Below are 18,495 nucleotides of genomic sequence, written 5' to 3'. Positions count from 1 at the left end.
TCAGAAAGGATGATAGGAACAGCGGTTTAAGGAATGAACTTCCAGAGCTTTAGGAATCAAAGAGACAAATTCAATAATGAAGCAATTTAAAAAAATCAGAGTTCTTGAGCAGCCAGGAATAGAGCACAAGATATTTCTCAGCAGGCACAAGGAAATTGTGATGGTGGCTCATGAGGGAATGAAAATAAGGATGAGAATTGTTAACTCAGAGCCATTATATCTGAGAAGATGCAAAGGAAATTGCTAAATACACCGAGGCAGAATGTGGGCAGCTGAGTTTTGGATGATCTCACGTTTATAGAATGTAGGAGAATCAAGACTAGACAGGGACTAGTTAAGTTCAGAGATGCCAAAGACCTGGATGAAAATTTCAGAGACAGTCAGCTGAAGCAGGGAGGGACCATTTTCAATGCTGTTATAGAGATGAGATAAATATTCAAAAGGAGAAAAATACAGTGTTGAGACTTTGTACGGCACTGGTGAGTCCTTACTTGGAGTATAGTGAGCAAGAAAGGATGTGCTGAAACTGGAGAAGGTTCAAAGGAGGTTCACAAAAATGATCCCAGGATTGAATGGCTTGTCATGTGAAGAACGCTTGATGGCTCTGGACCTGTATTCACTGGAATTCAGAAGAATGAGGGGTGACCTCATTGAAACCTATTGAATGTTGAAAGGCCTTGATAGAGTGGATGTTTCCTATGGTGGGGCAGCCTAAGACCAGAGGACACAGTCTCGGAATAGAAGGGCATCCTTTTAGAATGGAGGTGAGGAGGAATTTCTTTAGCCAGAGAATGGTGAATCAGTGGAACTCATTGTCCCAGGCAGCTGTGGAGACCAAGTCATTGAGTATATTTAAGGCAGAGGTTGATAGCTTCTTAGTTGGTCAAGGCATGCAGGGATACAGGGAGAAGGCAGAAGACTGGGGCTGAGAGGAAAATTCGATCAGCCATGATGAAATGGCAGAGCAGACTCTGGGCCAAATGGCCTAATTCTGCTCCTATATCTTATGGTCTTATTTTCCTAGCTATGATGTGATATCAGGACATGAGATCAACTCAGGGTCTCATTGCCACCAGGGTTCAGAGAGGGAGAGGAAATTCGTGATGGAGCCAGAAGGTCTTCCCACAATTAATTTGAGAATTCTCACCTATTTCAGAAAGCTAATCTGACAAGATAGCAACAAACATGGGAAAGACATTTCCATAAAAGCCACCAAGTATTAAATAAGAAGTGGATATCACCACTAGCCACTAAGATTGAGCAGACCCTGAGAATGACATGAAAATGTTTTGAAACCAACATTGAGTTTTTGAAGGACATTAACAAGGACCAGTTTATAGATCACAATCAGAAAGATTAAAATAAGACTCTCCTTATAATCACACAGGAAGGTGACTTACTGATTCGGAATGGCTGAGCAGAGTGTTAGTTGCGGAGTGCAGAACGTGGAGCCAAATGCTAAAGAGTTGGGATTTTGAAAACATAATTGAAACTGAATTGGGAGAGATTTTTCCTCAGTGACAGTTAATGAAGGAAATAAGGATTGGAAGAAGGTGTGATTGGTAAATTATGCAAGGAGTAAGCAAATATGTTATCACAAAGCAGAACAGTGAAGGAATAAGATCATATGAGTTGGAAGTGATGAGCGACAGAATGTATTACCAAGTGCTGAAGCTTCAGCAATAGTTTTTCAGGATGCTTTTAATAAATTGTGAATATTATTTAGGCATCTCCATGTAGAAGCACAGAAATACTCATGCTGTGTTTTGATGTATAGTCCTTGTATTTGTGTTTAGGGAATGTTTCTTATGTGTTGTGTTGACTATTAATTTTCATTAGTTTCTACACTTTCAGAGTAATATATAACATTTTTAATGTTACAAGGACCCATGTGAATTTATGATAATAGTGCCTTCTTCAGTTTCGGTTGCAATTTGATTTGTAAATTCAGCAATTAATAGGTGTAATTTTATTTAAGTGAGAAAAATGCATTCCTTTTGAATGATAACACAGAAGGTGCTAATGACCTTAATTCTGCCACTCTCCAAATAGAGCTATATAATATAACTATACCTTAAATGCAAGAAACTAGGTTTATTATTACCACTGCTTGTGATTATTGTAGTGATGACTTTAATTTTTATGGTTCGATTCTGTTTATTCTGCTGGATGCCAGTGTGTTTGGGGTGGGGAGTAGGGAAGGGAAGAAACATAATTTCTTCTATTTAACAGTATTCCTTTTAAAGACAAAAAATCTTTAAAGATTAGCTTTATCTACTACATGCAAATTGAAACATACTGTGAAGCCTCATTTGCGACTATGTGCCAGAATAGATGTCGCCATGCTTCCAGCACCAACGTACTATGGCCATAATTTACTAAACCTTAATAATCCATACGTCTTTGGAATGTGGGAGGGAAATGGAGAACCCGGAGGAAACCCATGGAGTCATGGTGGAGAACATACAGACTCCTTATAGACAGTGGAGGGAACTGTACCCTGATCACTGGCTTTTTAAAGCACTCTGCCGGTCATTATGCTACCATTTTCCAGTAATGGGAAACTGCTAAGTAAAATGAAAATAAGCACTAAGTGAATCATAAGATTATGCAATTAGCTTAGTCCCAGAGTTCGGGTTTCTGTGAGTATTGCATTTTTTGAATGTCCAAGTGAATTTGTTGAGAAGTACAAGCATCCTCCGTCAAAGGAAATAAATTAACTTTGAAATTGCTTAAGAGTGAAGATGCAGAGCATGGGCAAGAAGGCCCTGAATGGAAATATAATCTTGCAGAGAATAAAAATTGCTCTCAAAGTATTGCAACGTGTTTTATTGATTGATTTTTATTTAGAGATACAGCATGGAACAGGTCATTCTGGCCCAATGAGCCTGCACTACCAGTTACACCCATGTGACTAATTCACCTCGTAACCAGTACTTCTTTGGAACATGGGGGGAAACGGGAGCACAGTCATGGGAAGAATGTACAAACTCCTTACGTACAGCGACGGAATTGAACCGGATGCACTGGTGCTGTAGTAGCGTTACTATGCTGCCCTGCAAGAATATATGTTGTGCTTGTTGGAAAAAAACTAGCCTTTCAATCTCAAAATATTCTTAAAATACGGTACTGTGCAAAAGTCTTAGACATATACATATAGCTAGGCTGCCCAAGACTTTTGCACAGTACTGTAATAATTTTATGTATTGCACTGTACAGCTGCCTCAAGAAAAATCATGACAAGTGAGTGATGATAAACTGAATCCGATATGGGTCTCTATTGCGGACTGAATGCAGAAGGGGGACAGGGAGAGGAGAATCGTGGTTGGGAAAAGGGGAAGGGAGAGAGGAGAGAGCAGGAAGCACCAGAGAGACATTCTTGTATCGATCATTAAATCAGATGACCTTGTCTAGTGTCTCAGGGATGGGTGTGTCTGCATCCTTGCCACCCCACCCTACCCCCGCCCCAGCACTCCTTCTTTGCAGCACTCCACCCTTGCCATTCCCAATATCCTTCGCTCCTGCTAGTTCAATATGTAGATGTTGTAGAAGGATTAAGCCCATAGTCTTTTGCAGTGATATTCGCTAAAATTATTCAGTATTTTGTAAAAAGTTAAAACTGCATCTGGAGTGTATGAGGTGAATGCTGTTCATAGTCATTCACTCTGTTGAAATAACTCTCAACTTTATTACAGGGAGACATGGGCAGCATTACATGCATTGCATGGAAAGGAGAGATGTTGGTGCTAGGGGATGTTGATGGAAATGTGAACTTCTGGGACTTAAAAGCTAGGCTTTCAAGGTAGGTGAATTTAGAACTTCACTGGTGTGACATTAAATGTGTGTCTGCCCTGAGGCGCTATGATAATTGAGCACCTGCTACAGATGTGATTACCATCAGCGACTCAATAATGCAGGATCACTTGACTTCTTTGTGTTGAGGAGGGGGAGTGAGGTCCATACCACTACATTTCACATCTGTCCACTAAAATTTGTTGATCTTCACAAATCGCTCCTGAAAAAATCCCAAGCTAGACACAATCTGTCTTTGAGCAGTGAGCAGACAAATAGTCACTGGATGATCTACCCCTTGCCCAGTCATAGGTCTAGATCAGGGGTTCCCAGCCTTTTTGATGCAGTGGACCCCTACCATTAACTGAGGGGTCTGTGGACCCCAGGCTGGGAACGCCTGATCCCGATTTGCAGCTTTGCCTTATCATTATCATGTCTTGACCAATTAGAGATGGAGACTTCACTCAGAGCAGTTCAGCTGCTATATGCCCATGCTGACACAGATGTGTAAGTCGTATTGCCACCAGTTATGGGTTATTGCAGAAGTGATGTTGTCTACTTGTGGTTCCCTTGAGGATATTCCTGCATGAACTTGGGGCTTTTTCTGGGGCATACAAGTTAGGTACAGAATGTGGCCAATGGCTCATCAGTAATTTCAGCACCTCATTTTTATCTACCTGTAGTAATCTTTCACTTCCTTGCCTAATGAATATCTGCATACCACTGTCTTAAAAATGTCAACTGCCCTTTGAGGAAAAGAGTTCTAAAGAAGCTGTATTTTTAAGCAGTGATCCCCTAGTACAACATTCTCCCAGAAGGGGAGGCATCCTATCGAACTCCACTCTGTCAAGGCTAACTTTGTTGCTTACAGGAACTCCCCAGTTGATGAATGCTTGACGTAAGTACAGCCCATACATACAAACTGTGTTTAAAGGATTGATGGAATGGATTGGCTGGCTGTTGCATGACTGCAGGAATTTTCTACCTTGTGGGAACTCAGCTCACAGCCACATTTTGACTTGTGAACTGTCTGGGTAACGATCGGTCACAGGAACAGGACAATGCCTTAACCTGGGGAGCACCTGAATTATGGCACAACAGGAGACTATTCAACTAATCTAACCTATGCTGTTTCCCAGCAGAGAAATCCCATCAGTCCCATTTCCTTTCTCTTTTTCCTCTGAAGTCCTACAAATTATTCTTTCTGCCATCTCTACAACTTCCCTATTGCTCTTTGCTTCGCTACTTACCTTTACAGTAAATTACAGTAGCCAGTTCATCTTCCAGCACACCTTTAGGATGTAAGATGAAACCAAAATGATGAAAACTCACCTCGTCATGGAGAGAACAGACAAACTCATGTAGACAAGGTCAGGGTCAAATCCAGATACCCAGAGCTGTAAGACAGCACAATAGTGTTAAAATTTATGAGGATCTTGGATGTTTCAGCAAACATTTCAATCAAGTCTCCTTTCACTCTTCTGAACTCTAATGAATTCAATCCTTGTCTGTGAAATCTCCTCTCAAAAAACAGACTGCTCATTCCAGATACAGTATATTTAGTAAACCTCTGAATTGTATCAGTAACGTAATTCCTGAGAAGGGTAAATCAATACTATACACAATATTCCAAATGTGGTGTCTCTAATGCCTTGCATAATAGAAACATAACCTCTCTGCTTTTCTATTCAGTCCCTGGTGTTAAACTAAAATTGTATTTTATTTCCACATTATTAGTTTGTACCTGCACATTAACCTCGGCAAATTGTGCATCAACACACTTGGACAACATGCTATCAAATTTATACCTGTAAAAGAAAGTAGTTTCAAATTTATTTGTGTCACACATTATTTGCTAGCTCTTTGCCCACTCACTTACCCTTTCTCTAAGTCTTTTGGGCCTCTTTATGTCCCCTTTGCAGCTTACTGTACTAATGATATTAGAACATCTGCACATTTAGCAAACATACCTTTGGTGCTTTAATCTAACATAAGGTGTTAAAGAGTATCTGTGGCTACATCCACACTAGACCAGATAATTTTGAAAACGCCAGTTTCACATAAAAACGATAGGCGTCCACACTATGCGTTTTTAAAAATATCTCTATCCACATTGAAACAGAGATTTCGGCGAATCTCCTCCTCCTGCGCATGTGCAGGGCGCATCTACCGAAAACAAGCAATGTTTGGTGTTGAATCTCGTCGTGAAAGACAGTGCGCATTTGTGTAGTTACAGACTAGAAAAACTTAAATGACGGGCAGCTGTTGGCTCTCGCGCAGGAAGATTTAAAAGTAAAACAAAAACAAATTGCTTAAAAAACAAGTACTGAAGCATATGGAGGCAACCGACAGGGAGTTCAGGGACTGTATGACCCAGCTGACAACGAACATTGAAAACCTGACGAATTCTGTTGCATTAATAAAGCACCTTGTTAAATGTGTAAAACATGTCTGCATCAGTATTACTTTGTATTTCCATACAATGTTACATTAGGCTGTTACACATCTATTGTCAGAGAAGTACTTGCATAAATAGGTAAACCACCTTCATACGAGCAAGGACAGAAAACAGGGCAAAGTGAATATACTTATTTATTCAGTAGGTTATGGGTCAAAGTATTTGGTGAGTACATTTCTAACTCTTCTGGCTTCAGTCTCGTTGCCGTCTGTTTTGAAATTTTTCGGTTGCGTTCAAGGAAACAATGAAATAGCGTGCTGCCATCTGATAGAGTTTTCAGATGTCACCGGTTACCCCGTCCACACTGATCTGTCCGAGCAGCGTTTTCAAAAATACTCACCCTGGAAAGCGTTTCTGAAAAGCTCTGGTTTCGGGGGGGCGAAAACGCAGTTTTAGTGTGGACAGAGGGTAAAAATGAAGAAGAAAAAGCTTCGGTTATGGATTTATCCAGCGTGGTGTGGACGTTAACTGTGACCCACCACTCATCACACCTTGTCAAGCAGTAAATGGCACAATATTGCCATTCACAAACAAGAGAAAATCTGCAGATGCTGGAAATCTGAGCACCACACACAAAATGCTGGAGGAACTCAGCAGGCCATCTATGGAAAAGTGTACAGTCAACGTATCAGACCAAGACACTTCAGCAGGACACATTATTTTCTATTCGGTTTCTGGTTAGCCGACAAATTTTTTTTTTCCAGGCTAAACCATGAATTATTCCTTCTAAAGCATGAACTTTTATCCCTTAATAGCATTTAATGTAGCCCTTTTATAAAAAGCCTTCAGGAAATCTAGGTATGTTAAGGATCGGTTTCCCTTTATCTGGAATACACATAACGACAAATGCGTACTATGGGTGCTCTGTTATGGAAAGTCACCTTTAAGGAGTTCTCGGGTCACTACGCAAAGACTTAATATGGAATAAGTTCAAAGTAAAATTGCCCAGTACATCATAGGCGAAGCCCTCCCAACCATTGAGCACATCTACACAAAATGTTGCAATGGAAAGGCAGCATCCATCATCAAAGATCCTCTCCACCCAGGCCATGTTCTTTCCTCAGTGCTGGCCTCAGGTAGAAGGTGCAATAACCTCTGGACCCACATCACCAAATTCAAGAACAGTTACTACCCCTCAACCATCAGGCTCTTGAACAAAAGGGGGTAACTACACTCATTCTATTTCTGGTGTTCTCATGCTCTTGTTATTTATTGCTATTTTACTTATATTTGCACTTGCACAGTTTGTTGTTCATTGATCCTGTTTACACTTACTCTATAGATTTGCTAAACATGCCCGCAGGAAAAATAATCTCAGGGTTGGATGTGGTGGCATGTATGTACTCTCATAATAAATTTTGCATTAAACTTTGAATAAAATTCACTCATGGAATTTGTGTGGAAAAATAAATAAATCAACATAAAACTTTTCCAACTCTCATTTCTTGGCACATATGCAGGTAATGTAGCTTTGTTATGGAAAATGAAGAGAAAGCTATTTTTCCAAGAATGGACACTGCCCCCTTCCCCCACCCATGTTATGTGAGGGTTTCCTGCACTTCCAAGACCTCCAAAAAATAAGTAAAAAGTGATTTCCCTTTCAAAAAAACACATTGACTTTTCCTAAGTACATTTCTATAACTTCTTTAATAGTATCATCAAACATTTTCTCAAATGACAGAGGATGAGCTAAATGATTTGTAGTTTCCTCCATTTGGTCTCCTTTTTTTGACCAAAGGTATTACATTTGTTATTTTGTAATTATTCTTAAATCTAAGAAATTTTTGAAAATGTTTTTAAAAATGCATCAACTACTTGAATGCATCAGCCACTTGTAAGATTAATTCGTCTGGGCCTGGATACTCGTGTGACCATGTAGAGGGGATCTAGTATCATCTATTTGCCATTCCCTTATCAGATTCATATTCAGATTGGTTTATCAAATGTACATCGAAACATACAGTGAAATACATCGTTTGCATTAACACTAAAACCACCTAAGGGTATACTCGGAGCAGCCCATAAATGTTGCCACACAATCCAGTGCCATGTAGCATGCCCACAGTGCTTAGCAAAACAGCATAAAACATGACAAACACCAACAACGGCGACATAGGTATAGCTCTTCAAATCCCTGTTTGTGCTATTCCGGTGAGAATCTACAAACCGTTGACATCTGTTCAACCAGATAAATGGCTTCCTCGATTTGTTTTAATTGAGCTGATGTAGAAGTTCATTTGTGAAAGTTCTTGTTTTGATTGATCTCTGTGCAGAGGAATTCCTACTCACCGTGGTTGGGTAAAGAAGATTCGTTTTGGTCCTGGGAAAGGAAACATGAAACTTTTAATGATGTTTAACGATGGAGCTGAAGTTTGGGATTCTAAGGAGGTAATGTTAATGTCCAGATTTTTCCCTGCTCCACTTTGAAAGTATTTGTAATGTATCATACAAGTTGCATTCTTGTTTATTACATTTAATGCGCTTTTACTAAATGTTAGATAGATTACTTGAATCTTCCGCAAAGTTCATTTCTCACATGTTAAATATATTTGATCAAAATATAGCCATTGAAATAAATTTAATAAAATGGTTTTCATTTCTTAAAAAAATAACTATTTGTAATTTTATGTTTTAAGGTTCAAATGATAAGTAGCATGAGAACTGGTCGCAATGTCAGCTACAAGGTCCTTGACGTAGATTGGTGCAGTTCTGATAAAGTTGTTCTGGCTTCTGATGATGGCTGCATCCGAGTTTTGGAAATAGCAATGAAATCAGCAAGTTACAGAATAGATGAACAGGAGTTAACAGGTGCGATTACAAGTTTAAGTGTAAAAACATGGTCAGATTGTGTATGTGCATTATAAAGCTTCAATAAAAGCTTACATGTTCTCAGGTTATTTTAACTTCAGATAATTGTATTTGATAGTATTAGTGTTTTTTTTCCAAAGGTAGTGTTATTTTTTATTTTATTTACTGAGATGCAGTGTGGAATATACCCTTCCAGCACTTTAATCCGAACCGCCCAGCAATCCTACACTTTTACAGTGACCAATTAACCTACCAGCCAGTATGTCTTTGGACTGTGGGAGGAAACCAGAGCACCCAGAGGAAACCCATGTGGTCACAGAGAGAACTGCTTACAGGCAGCAGTAGGAATTGTTGGTATTGTAAAGCGTTGTGCTACCATGCTACCCTGCTGCCCAATTCCTGGTTATGTGTCCACCTATGCTAGGCAGGTAGACAATCCCTGAAGAGTATTGATAATGGCTGGGGTCAGCCATATTGTAAAGATGCTGCCCAGAAGAAGGAGATGGCAAACCACTTCTATAGAAAAACTTGCCAGGAACAATCATGGTCAAAGACCACAATCGCCCATGTCATACAACATGACACTTGATGATGATGAATATTGTCATTATGTAAATACCAACTCTCTCTACCTTTCTTATGTATCTGTGGTAATTCCTGGACTTAACAGTTTCCTTTTTACAATGAATGCTCTTACTTGTATCCAGCTGAGTTCTATTTTCTTTTCTCTTTCCCTTCCACTGCCATTCTCATGTTTGGTTTCTTTATTGAGCTGAGTTGTGCTGAGCTGAGTTCAGATTCTGTTCAGATATCATCTTCTCTTCTCCAAAGCTAATACAGATTTGCCTCTTAACCATCTGTAGTGTTTTTAATCTAAAAGTTGGTAGTTACTTTCTTAAGTTGCCTGATAATGTGCCACAGAAATAGTCAAAGATCTGTTTTCCCTCGCCTTAGAACTTAGTAGGACTTCGATAGAAATTGGATTTGAAGTCTTGAAGATTTCTTCCAGTAATGGAATGAATACTTTGTACTGGTCATTTCAACACAGCATTAGTGTAAAAGAGTGTCATTTACAACATCACCCTTTCATGTAAGATAACTACTTGAAGTAAGTGCTGAGTTTAAGTATGCTGGATCAGACAAATAGACTCTCTTTATTGGTATATGCTACTGTGAATTTGAAAATATGATGTTTTGTTAAATTTTTAGAACAATGCACAAAGCCATAAATACATTACTACTTGGCATTCTGTCTCTAAAAAATAGTCATAATTTACATTGAGTGCTCCAGTAGTTTAGGGCTTGCGATGTTTTTATAAATAATGCAAAATTGATCATAGTTATTACAGATAAATAGCCATGCATTTATTTATAGACCTGATGGTGAGATGGTTGGGTGTTAATTCTCATGCAGTTTTACCCACGTACAGCCTGTACTCCACCTTCTGGTGGAATCCTTCCACTGCAGCAAGCTTCTTTCATTTTCTTTACTTCTCAGATAAAGTAGGAGGTAATCACTAATGCTCAAAGAAAAATGTAATCTGAGTTGAAATCTTTTGTTCACCTATCAACAAATAATTCTAGTTGTTGCCCTCTGAGGGACATTTATATGAAGTGTTTTGCAAATTATTTTTGAATTAATTCAAGCTTTTGTTTTAAAATTCCTTATGAAGATGTATGATTTTAGTCTTTTATACACTTGGAATACTTTGGAATATTTGGAATAAATAGCAATGTTCAGTGTTTTCCCTATCATTCACAGTATCTTTTACTTTTTCTTCACTGTATTTATTTTTCTTGCATAGTGATGGGTCCATTAATAAAATGTGGCTGTGAGGTGGATTTCAGATTTCTTTCATCAGCTTCTCTTGATTTTCAGTTCCATCATTCACAAGCACCCAACGGCAATAATGTCATCAACAAAACTGATAGCTAGTGACATTTAAAAATTCTGAAAATCAACAATCTAGGAAATAAAAATCTCTGCTTTTAACTAATATTTTAAGTATGATTTTAATTATAAACAAAGTTCAAAGTAAATTTATCATCAAGGTACACGTATGTCACCCTATACAAACCTACGATTCATTTTACCTGCAGGCTTACTCAGTAAATACAAGAAACATAATAGAATCGATGAAAGACCCTACCCAGCAGGATGGACAGACAATCGATGTGCAAAAGACAACAGACTGTGCAAATACAAAAGAATAATAATAAATAAATATGCAATAAATATTGAGAACATGAAATGAGAAGTCCTGACAGTGAGGTTGTGGGAACATGTCAATGATGGGGACAAGTGAAGTTATCCCCAGTGGTTCAAGAATCTGATGGTTGAGGGGTGGTAACTATTCCCAAACCTGTTGGTGTGGGTCCTGAGGCTCCTGTACCTTCTTTCTGATGGTAACAGCGAGAAGAGGACATAGGCTGGGTAGTAGGGGTCCTTGTTGATGGATGCTGCTTTCCTGTGTCTGCACTAGACTCCATGTAGATGTGCTACATATACAAAAACAAAAATGAAACATTAGCATTGAAGCCAAGATATAATCATTTTACTTCTTTCAATCAAGACCAACTCCTGTTGCTTGGCGTGACAGCATAATTAAAGTCTGAGCATTTAAAAGAATTGCAGCGAATTGCAATGATGCTGCTGATTGACAATAAAGAAGCTTGCATCATGACTGGACTATCTGTATTTTTCTTGTGTAGATCCAATTTGGTGCCCTTATCTCCTCCTTCCAAGATCTTGTTTTGTATTGAAAGCTTTCCTATTGCATCAACCATGGAATGGACAGTACTCACTTGATATTATGCAAATGTAAGTACGCTCTAACCTAACAACGACTCCTGTTGCTTTGTAATTAGTTATGGAACTTAGATGTATAAACAGAAATCAATATTTCGTGAGTGCATATTTTTATTATTCTTCTGGATAATTAGGATAGTCATTTGAATGTTTACTAAGAATGTATTAGCATATTGTTAAAATAATTAGTGCTGAAATTCTACTGTACCTTAATTATATATTGACATATTTGTACATAATTACTTGATGTTTTATTTATTCTGAAGAGCAATATTCTTGAACCAGATGAGCATATCTCTATGCTGATAACTTTTTCCTGTTGTTTTCTACAGCTGTTATTCAGAAAACGAAGAAATAAAATGTCTTATGCAAGAACAATTAAACTCTATATCAAAGTGAGTACATAATTTATAGTTGTATTTCATGTCATGAAATTGAAATGATGTCTTTAACTGTATTTTTGATTAAAGCTTTACAATTGCATGTTAGCATATAAAATATTACCAAATTCGCCTACGTGTTTCTCAGTTAATGCTGTTTATTTTCTTTACAGCGACATCCAGCAGCTTCTTGTAGACCCTGAATTCCAACTGCTACAACGATGTTTGTTGGTGGCAAGGTACCTTAGATTCACCTTGGAATAGCTAAGCCATTGCCTCCTTCAGTCCTGCCCTCCATAGTTAAACCATTAGGCCTGTGGGCATCACGCCTATATGCTCAAAGCCCAGAACGTTGGCTCTGTTACATCTTTGCAAAATCTGCACCCTTCTCTCCCAGGCCCCAGAATATTCATTATCCTTCAGATCACAGTACATTTCTCTCCCTTCTATTTCCTTCCCCATTTTCATTCAGCTTATTTTTGGACTTGAATCAGTGCGCTCCACTGCTCATCTCCTGTCATAGCTCCATATTATATTGTTCTCACCTTTTAATGGAACCTTTTTTCTTTCTGTTTTCTAATTCCAAAGCCACAGAAAGTCCAACTCTTTAAAAATCATTTGAGCCATCATCAATCCCTCCTGCTTTTTACACCTGCTTACTTGAAGCTTTAACTTGCATTGTCAAACTTGAAGCACTTCTGAAGTGCACCTGCCTTCCCTGGCTCTATTTGGGTAGATGTTCATATCATGAAGATGTCTCTTACAAATTACACTTTACATTCTGTTAATAATCTGCATGGACCAGTATTTTCCATATTGACTCAACTTTCTGGTACTTATTAATTTCCATACATTTGGTGTTTGGTATATTTATTTACTTTTCTACCATCTATGCATAATTACTACTTTTTATTTTGTTAAATAACTTAAAGCAAGAAGCTTTATTACAAACAAACTTTTCCCAGTTTTTACCTATCATTTCTTTGAATTGCATTTAAACACTTTTGTGAACTAAATTCATATTTCTATATTTGTTTACATTATTTCCCAAACAATGTGATGCTGACTTTATTCATTCAACCACTTATGTATATTGTAATGTGCTGACTGGTATTGATCAGACCATCTTTTCAACAAAGTTAATGTCTAACTAACCAATTTTGACCTCAACAAGTACAAAATGCTGTTTTGTATGACATTATCATGCAAAATGCAGCATTCTCTGTTTGTTACTCTGAATTTCCAGCATCTGCAGGATCTCTTGTGTTATCATTAGCAAAATAATTCAAAAAAGGCATTGTGTAACATATTTAACATCACGTTTGTGCATTTGAAAGTCATCTTTGAAATGAAAGCCAGTGCTCAGTGGTTCTCTTTAGTTTATGGTTTTAATAATTTTGTGCCCAACTGGCAGTATTAAGATGATCGGCCGGTGTTCTGTTTGTATGGTCTTGGTTGACTGGAATTTACCCTGTCGTCTTGGAGCCATGCTGTGCGATCTGCACAAATTGCCACTGCTAGCAAGCAGAATCTTAGCTTAATGCTTTGTACTAATGCAGCACTCCTGCAGTTTTGGCTCGGATTGAATGCTCAAGTTCTGGAATGGGGATTGTACCTGCTGATACTGCAGGCAGCTCCCAAATGGAGTCAGGGAAATCAGGAGATATATCACCCTGATCTGCAGAAGCTTAATTACGATACACTCCCATCACTGAGAGGCAAATAATTGTGCCTCAGACTAACAAAATTGAGATTAACAAATTTTTCCTTCTCTAGTGGGAATCATCAGTATTCTGTAACATGCAACCCGAAAGTTCTTAAGATGGGGTGGCATGGTAGCATAGTGATTATCACAATGCCTTACAGTACCAGTGACCCCGGTTCAATTCCTACCGCTGACTGTAAAGAATTTGTACATTCTCGTCATGACCACATGAGTTTCCTCCCACAATCTAAAGACGTACTGGTTAATTGTTCTGTGATTAGGCTAGGATTAAATAGCAGGTTGCTGGGTGACACGGCTCTAAGGGCTGGCAGGACTATATCTCAATAAGTAAATAAATCAATCTTGTCTCTTTTCTCATATAACGATTATTATTCTCATGTCATATCTGTATACGCTGGCATGCACCCAACCCTTTGACCCCCATGTACGCACAAGGCCATATATAATATGTCACTCTGATAATATAGTAGAGCCAGTCATTCTCCAGTGGAGTGTTGCTGTGGGTTCAATGTCTGGATTTAATACCTTGTATCCCAGTTTTCCTTTTCCCCACTTCCAAATGCATCTCAAGAATCCTGTGTTCCTCTCATCCCATCCCATCCCTTATCATTTCTTTCCTTGTTCATACCCCAAAGTACTTTGCTATCTGCTACAGTTTGTGAAGCAGACTTGATGGGCTGAATGGCCTAATTCTGGTCCTGTGCCTTATGATCTACTCTTGGTGGTATTCTGTGGTGGTTGTCCGTTGTACCTGATAATTACAGGAAACTTGTGCGGGAGAGTTTTAAAGTCGAAAAGCCGATGCACTGGGACAGTTGTCCTTTCTCGATCTCTGATGTCTGGATCCAGTGGTATGAGTAGCTGGCATCTTCCTTGGTGGCAGTGGATGTCCATGACATCTGTGCGTCATTATGCCCTTCGGCCTTCACAGAGCATTGCAGAACCATTAGATCTCACTGTAGATCTCATTTGCCCAGTCTGCTGGAGCTCTCACTATTGTGTCACTATCCCTATTTCACCATGCTGTGAGGCCCGCCACCTTCCCTCATCTGGTTTAGCCCACCTGTCAAAGCAGTGTACCAATGTGTGGCCACTGGCAGCCACAGGTGAGAGCTGAGTGTCTGGTGGGGACCAAAGGTGAGTGAGCTGCCCAGAATAGGCATGACAAGCCCCTTCACTAGAGTTCTACCCTCCCTGAACATCCCATACGTACAGCCTCTGTGAGTATTGAGCTTTGAATAGTGTGATTTTAGTGCCTAACCACAATGAGGGGGGGGGGGGGGGAAGTAGTTTACATTACAATTACCTTAGTGAAAGGGTGATTTTTATCTTAGGAGATTGTTTTTGTTATTAATGCCTAAGGTATATCTAGTAAAAATATTCTTTGTTTTTACGCCTCCTGTACTCCTGACACTCTCTAAGTCACTCTTCCGGTTTTGTTTGCTTTCGTAGGCTTTTTGGTGATGAGTCAGAACTGCTGTTCTGGACCGTTGCTGCTCATTATTTGTACAGATTCTCAAAGAGAAAAGACGTAGTTACAGAGAATGGTGTTCAGGAGAACCAGGCCAGCCCACTGGATATTTGCTACGATGTCCTGTGCGAAAGTTCCTACTTCCAGGTAACACAAGTTGCAACAGACAAGCTTATGATGCTCGTTCTTCTGTGATCCAGTACCCAGCACATTTCCTATCACGTACTTACACAGAATATAAAACAGTACAGGCCCTACAGCCAACGATATTGTACAAACTTTTTAACCTACTCCAAGGTTAATCAAACCCTTCCCTCCCACATGGAGGGAAGAGAGGGAGTCGGTTGAGTGCCCACACGGTGGCTTTTAAGAGCAGCTTGTGCTTGAGCCTACTCGAGGAAAGGGTGTTAGCTTGGGTGTTGTGTAATAACCCAGATCTTATTAGGGAGCTTAATGTAAAGGAACCCTTAGGAGGCAGTGACCATAATATGATTGAATTCATACTGCAGTTTGAGAGGGAGAAGCACAAGTCACATGTATCAGTATTGCAGTGGAATAAATAGAATTCCAGAGGCATGAGGAGGAGCTTGCCCAGGTGCATTGGAGGAGGATGCTTGCGGGATGACGGCAGAGCAGAGGTGGCTGAACTTTCTGGGAATAGTTCACAAGGCGCAGGATAGATATGTCCCACAGAGGAAGAAGTTCTCAAACGGCAGGGGTAGGCAACTGTGGCTGACAAAGGAAGTTAAGGATGGCATGTATAGGTAGCAAAAGTGAGTGGGAAGTTGGATTATTAGGAAGCTCTTGAAATCCAACAAAAGGCAACTAAAAAAAGGCTATAAAGAAGAAAAAGATGAAATATGAGGGCACAATAGTGAATAATATAAAGTTAACATATGAGGAGCGTTTGGCAGCTTTGGACCTGTACTCAAATGGTCTAATTTTTCTCCTGTGGCTTATAGTCTTATAGCCCTCCTCCCTTCTATCATCCAAGTGCCTAAGTGTCTCTTAAATGTCCCTAATGTATCTGCCTCTACCACCACCCCTGGCAGTGCCTTCCACTTACATACCACTTTCTGTGCAAAACAAAAAGAAATACCTCAAACATCTCTCTTATATTTTCTTCCAAACGTCTTAAAATTGTCTCCCCTTATTTTAGCCATTGCCACCCTGGGAGAAAGGTACTGGCTGCTCACACTATCAATGTCTCTGATCATCTTATACACTTCTATCATGTCACCTTTCATCCACCTTCCAAAGGGAAAAGTCCTAGTTTACTCAACCTTTCCTTTCAAGATGTGCTTGCTAATCCAGCCGGGTAAATCTCCACTGCACCCTCTCTAAAGCTTCTATATCCTTAATATAGTGAGTCAACCAGAACGGAAAACAGTACTCCAGTTGTGGTCTAGCCAGGCTGTTATAGAGCTGCACATCACCTCGCGAGTCTTGATCTCCTGGGGCAGTATGGTAGCATATTTGTTAGCTCAACACTTTACAGTATCAGCAACCCAGGTTCAATTCCCACCACTGCCTGTAACAGAAGGCCATGGAAGAAAGAAAAGAGGGGAGGAGTGAGCCGACGGGCAGGCAAGGAGATATGGCGAGAGACTTTCTGTCTCTTTCTCCATTCAAATTCGCAGCTCTTTACGTCATCCTTCCCCCCAGGTTTCACCTGTCACCTTGTGTTTTTCTTTCTCTCCTCCTCCCACCTTTTAACTCTACTCAGCTTTTTCTCTCCAGTCGTACCGAAGGGTTTCGGTCCAAAACTTTGACTGTACTCTTTCCTAGATGCTGTCTGGCCTGCTGAGTGTGTTTTGTGCGTGTTGCTTGGATTTCCAGTATCTGCAGGTTTTCTCTTGTTTGAGACAAGCAATGTTGTAGAATTTCATGATTAAGTTTAATCAGGAATATTTATATAAATGCCACTGGATGCTTATACTGAAATGAAGTCGAATAAAAATGTCAAAAACAACTTCAGTTTGCATGGTGTCTGACCCCTTCCCCTCTTTTTCTGTCCCCCAATCTGTCCTCTTACCTCTTCTCACGTGCCTATCACCTCCCCCTGGGTGACCCTCCTCCTTCACCTTCTTTTCCCTTTCCCTTCCTCTCTCCTCTCCTATCAGATTTTTTCAACCCCAGCCCTTTACCTTTCCCACCCACCTGGCTTCACCTGTCACCTTCCAGCTAGCTTCCTTCCCCACCCCTCACCTTTTTTATTCTGGCGACTTTCCCCTTCCTTTCCAGTTCTGCAGAATGGTCTTGGCGCAAAATGTCAACTGTTTATTCATTTCCATTGATGCTGCCTGACCTGCTGAGTTCCTCCAGCATTTTGTGTGTCTTGCTCTGGATTTCTAGCATCTGCAGAACCTCTTGTGCTAATGTAACATTTTCATTTATCTAAAGAATAAATTCTTGTTTCCCCGTCCATTTTATTCCTAGAAATCCCAGATTGAGCGAGTTAACCTGCAAGAAGTGAAAAGGACAACGTATGATCACACAAGGAAATGTGCAGATCAGTTACTTTTATTAGGCCAGGTAAGAAATGTACATCCATTCCCATTATTAATGGTGTAATATATTTTGGTAGTCATCTGCTAAGTGCCTAATTTGTATAAAAATATTGAAGCATAACTTATGAGAATTAATTTCGTGAAGAGTTTCAGAGTAAAATGTTAGGTAAGTTCTTGAACAGCATTTTATACAGTACTGGGAGAACCATTTGGTGTTGATATCAGTTATTAGGACACAGGCAATTTTATCGGAGTGATGGATTTGCCTGTGTGCTGGGATATGAAAATGACATACAGGGGACGTTGACTATTGACAAAATGTTTATAATGTTGATGGAACTGAATCAAATTACACTGGTTCTCTGATTAGTGATATTTGGTGTAGTGCTCTTGGTCCTCCTGTCAGGGTCCATTGCTACCCATGGTTTCAAAAATGGAAGATTGCATGCTGCTGTGCCGGTAATCTGTATGCAGGGAACCTGCTGTGAACCCCTGCCAACTGTGACCTTCCCACCGTTAGTGAATCAGCATGTGGCTTGGT

The 18,495-nt window shown here is 39.7% G+C and overlaps 1 protein-coding gene across 1 annotated transcript in view; it reads left to right on the top strand.

Moving 5' to 3' along the window:
• Positions 1-18,495, top strand: part of wdr11 (WD repeat domain 11) — a 120,057-nt gene that overhangs the window by 80,109 nt on the left and 21,453 nt on the right. The window contains exons 17-24 of the mRNA XM_073027696.1: positions 3,696-3,802; positions 8,524-8,638; positions 8,887-9,058; positions 11,771-11,879; positions 12,200-12,262; positions 12,421-12,486; positions 15,426-15,591; positions 17,884-17,979. Coding sequence (XP_072883797.1) covers positions 3,696-3,802; positions 8,524-8,638; positions 8,887-9,058; positions 11,771-11,879; positions 12,200-12,262; positions 12,421-12,486; positions 15,426-15,591; positions 17,884-17,979 — 894 coding nt within the window. The remainder of the gene's footprint in view (positions 1-3,695; positions 3,803-8,523; positions 8,639-8,886; positions 9,059-11,770; positions 11,880-12,199; positions 12,263-12,420; positions 12,487-15,425; positions 15,592-17,883; positions 17,980-18,495) is intronic.

Source organism: Hemitrygon akajei, chromosome 23 (genome assembly GCF_048418815.1).
Source record: "Hemitrygon akajei chromosome 23, sHemAka1.3, whole genome shotgun sequence".
NCBI classification, from domain to species: domain Eukaryota; kingdom Metazoa; phylum Chordata; class Chondrichthyes; order Myliobatiformes; family Dasyatidae; genus Hemitrygon; species Hemitrygon akajei.
The sequence above is the reverse complement of the archived record's forward strand: the minus strand, read 5'-3'. Positions and strand labels throughout refer to the sequence as shown.